Below are 3,656 nucleotides of genomic sequence, written 5' to 3' on the forward strand. Positions count from 1 at the left end.
ATATATTATATACAAAAATACATAAAACAAAAAAGAAAAAAAAAGAAAGACTGACAAACATGTATACATGTGAAATCTGAAGATGATTTCTCGTTCTTTTTCATACCCCTCCAATTCCTTCTCTTTTTCCGGTGTCCCCCGTTTACAGGACACACTTTCTCGTGTATCTGCTTTTTTTTTTTTTAATACAATAGATGTTATTAGAATTATCACAGTCTGTGTATTTACAGTTTAAACGTTAAACGCAACATTCTTCTTAAATTAATTTAGCAACGTTCTTTCGTGTGGCGTTTCGTTCTGACAAGAGAACCTCGGAGGAGTTATAGCTCGATCGCTGCGCGCAATGGACGGCCAAGAGCGTTCGTAAGAAAGAGTGAAAAGAAACAAAAATAAACTTTCGATTCGTACAAGATAAAAGAATAAAAAAAAGTGGGGCGGGGGAGAAGAAAATGAATATTTTAAAGGCATGCAATATCGGAACTAATTGTTTCTACAAAACTACCGAATAAACCTTGCGTGTTATCGCATGAAATTAATAATATCAATAACTTAATTAGTAGTTACATCTTAAAGTTGGACATTGTCTCTTATTTCGTATCTTGTATTTACATCTTAAGTATTTATACAACGTTACGTGATAAAAATCTGAAACGTTTTACTCCATATGTGTCTACGTAGAAATTCCTCCTTCTCTCTCTCTCTCTCTCTCTCTCTCTCTCTCTCTCTCTTTTTCTGTACTTGTATCTCTTTAACTGGACGATTTTTATTTATTCCTCGTTTATCGAAGATCGTTCGAAACGTCCAATAGAAAATTACACAATTGGTCTTGGCGTTCGAGGTTGGAAGTATAAAGGCAGAGTTGACGAACGTAAAAAGAACACGATCGTTGAAAGGAGAAAAACAAGCTGTAATAACGTAACGCGATGATTTTCCAAGGTTTGAAACAAACAAACTCGTGGAATCATCCTGAACACCATCAATCATAACCATAATCCGCTCTCTCTCTCTCTCTCTCTCTCTCTCTCTCTCTCTCTCTCTCTCTCTCTTTCTGCTAGGTGTCTCCGTAAAACATATAGAAAATTATACCCTGGAAACTTTTCTTCCTTCTTTTACACGTATTCATATAAAAATCTACATTCCATCTGGCTTCCTCGTTATAAATTAATGCCCTGCCTTCTCTCTCTCTCTCTCTCTCTCTTTCTCTCTCTCTCTCTTTACATCTTTTCCTCAAAATGACGTTGAAGTATTATACATATGTGTATTACTCTTTCCTCCATGGAGTCCAAAAAATAAAAGCAATTGGATCCATTTGAAAATACTACTTCTATCCGACCAATTTCTTTTCTTTTTTCTCGTCATTATCCCATCGTACCGCTCTCTCTGTACACACTCTCTAAATGAAAGAAATTGTTTAGAATAGCAGGAATTGAGTATTCTATCGCGCGAATCCAAGGAAATCCGTAAGCCTGTCGTTCCAATCGTGTAGCCAATGGGTCGGTCCGTGGCTCGACTGCCTTTGCTTGCAAGGATTTATATCTGTCTCCAGGGGCATGTATTCCTCGCCCCTGATACAGAAGTAACTTTTGATCGGGCTTCTGCACATCGGACATCGGTCGAGCTTGCCGAAACAAGACGCACAGATACATGTGTGTCTACATGGTAGTAGAGCACGCGAGAGCGGGAAGTATTGGCAAACGACGCATAATTGTTCTCCGGCTGTGTTCCATAACGATCCTTCGGGATCGCCTGTACCGGAGGCAACCAGAGCGCCTCTAGTCGAGCTACCGTTGTTGTTGCAAGGCTCCGCTAGGGCTAGAGCTGAGCCTAGACCAGAGGACACGTCGCCCTCGTCGTAGTTTGTCGAGTTGCCGGTAGCTAGGTACAGTTGCTGAAACAGAAATAGATAACGGGAGTGTAGAAGATTGTTAAGCGACGCGAAACAGTTCTTTTACGCTTTCGTTATGAATTGAATGTTTGAATTTTGATTCGATACAGTTAAAGAATAGGTTCAATTTGACTGGCTGAATTTGAAGCTTGGATAACTTGAATTTGATTGGCTGAATTTGAAGCTTGGATAGTTTGAATTTCATTGGATGAATTTTAAAGTTTAGATAGTTGGAACTTTTGATTGGCTGAATTTGAAATTTTTTAAATCTTGGATAATTTGAATTTCATTAGCTAAATTTCAAATTAGAATAGTTTGAATTTCATTGGTCGAGAATTCAAATGGTGGTTACTTTAATGGCATCGACTGAGTTCAAATTTTCAATATTTCGAATTTCATTGGTTAATTTTCAAATATGAATATCTCGAATTTCATTGGCTGAATTTCAAATTCGAATAGTTTCAATTCCATTGGCTAAATTTCAAATTGGAATAGTTGCGAATTTCAAACTCGAACATTTTCAATTTCATTGGCTGATTTTCAAATTTCAACAATACCAATTCGATTAGTTGAATTTAAATTCTAAAATTTCAATACTTTAAATTTCATTAACAGAATTTCAATCTTCAATTTGATTGGCTAAATATCATTCTGAATGTTCCAACAAAATTTCCCTAGACTATCAACATAACCTTAACTAGCTCAAACCACTTGTAACCAAAAAAATTACCCCAGAATCAATCTACCATTCCTACAAACCCCTTTCCCCTCTCTCTTTCTCTCCAAATCTCCACAGCTGAACCCTCTCTCGCTTAAACGAACCAAAGCGAAAGGTGCGATCGCTATAGAGTAAGGAAGACGCGAGAAGAGCGGACGCTCACCTTAAGACAGGACAACTGTCCGTTGGCTTGCTTCAGATATTGCGCCAGGATCGAGGTCGGTAACGTGCACACGCTGTCTTTAATGTGCACGACATTCACCAGAGCCACCTTTCAACAGAGAAAAACAAAAAAGGACAATAACGGGATAATAATCACACGGCGATACTTCTTCTGATTACGGGTCTCCAAACCCCGGTTTCACGTCTTAACACTTTAACCGCCGGACCCACTTTACATGTTTTTGTAGAAAAAAAAAATATTGTATCTCTCGAACAGCAAGTGACTCGATATTTATATCATTAAAAATCGTCGCTGTGCCTGTAACAAGCACTATGTAACATTTTGCAATAGAAATTTCCTGTTTTACAAGAGTCATTTGATTTTATTTCGTAAAAGTGCATATTCCGGCGCTTTAACCCCTTAACGTATGATTTCTTTTCCTGACTGTGCGTCTAAGCGTTAGCTATTTACTGTTTTAGTACGATATTAACCCTTTGCAATCGAGTGGCGACTGAGAAGTGACGTTAAATAATTGTCACATGGTGAATAATTAATCAAGACAGAGAGCAGATCTACGGGCCTCCGTAAAATAGAAAATACATCGAGTGTTGAAGTGAAATAGTATAATTTATTTCTACATTAGTTTTCCTATAGCAAAAAGATCTTCGAGTGCAAAGGGTTAACCTTTTCGGTACGGTAGAGTCAGCGCGTGGAACAGTTCCTACCGGCGGATATTCTAGACTGCCGATGTGTTCGCTGCGGCCGATAGAGCTAGATGGAATATGTTACGTTATTTATGAGAAAACAATGAAGTAACACCTACGCGATGTAAATTAGGATGGTTAATAGAGTTAATCTCTAGCTGCAGCAAATGCATTTCAGACGGCGTC

General features: G+C 38.1%; 1 protein-coding gene across 1 annotated transcript in view; it reads right to left on the reverse strand.

Moving 5' to 3' along the window:
• Positions 1–688: 688 nt before the first annotated feature.
• LOC108573345 (cell growth regulator with RING finger domain protein 1-like) overlaps positions 689–3,656 on the reverse strand; it is a 37,291-nt gene continuing 34,323 nt past the window's right edge. Inside the window, exons 5-6 of the mRNA XM_017935756.1 lie at positions 2,767–2,874; positions 689–1,888 (exon numbers count right to left, since the gene is read on the reverse strand). Coding sequence (XP_017791245.1) covers positions 1,436–1,888; positions 2,767–2,874 — 561 coding nt within the window. The 3' untranslated portion in view covers positions 689–1,435. The remainder of the gene's footprint in view (positions 1,889–2,766; positions 2,875–3,656) is intronic.

This window comes from Habropoda laboriosa, unplaced genomic scaffold (assembly GCF_001263275.1).
Source record: "Habropoda laboriosa isolate 0110345459 unplaced genomic scaffold, ASM126327v1 scaffold20, whole genome shotgun sequence".
Lineage (NCBI taxonomy): Eukaryota > Metazoa > Arthropoda > Insecta > Hymenoptera > Apidae > Habropoda > Habropoda laboriosa.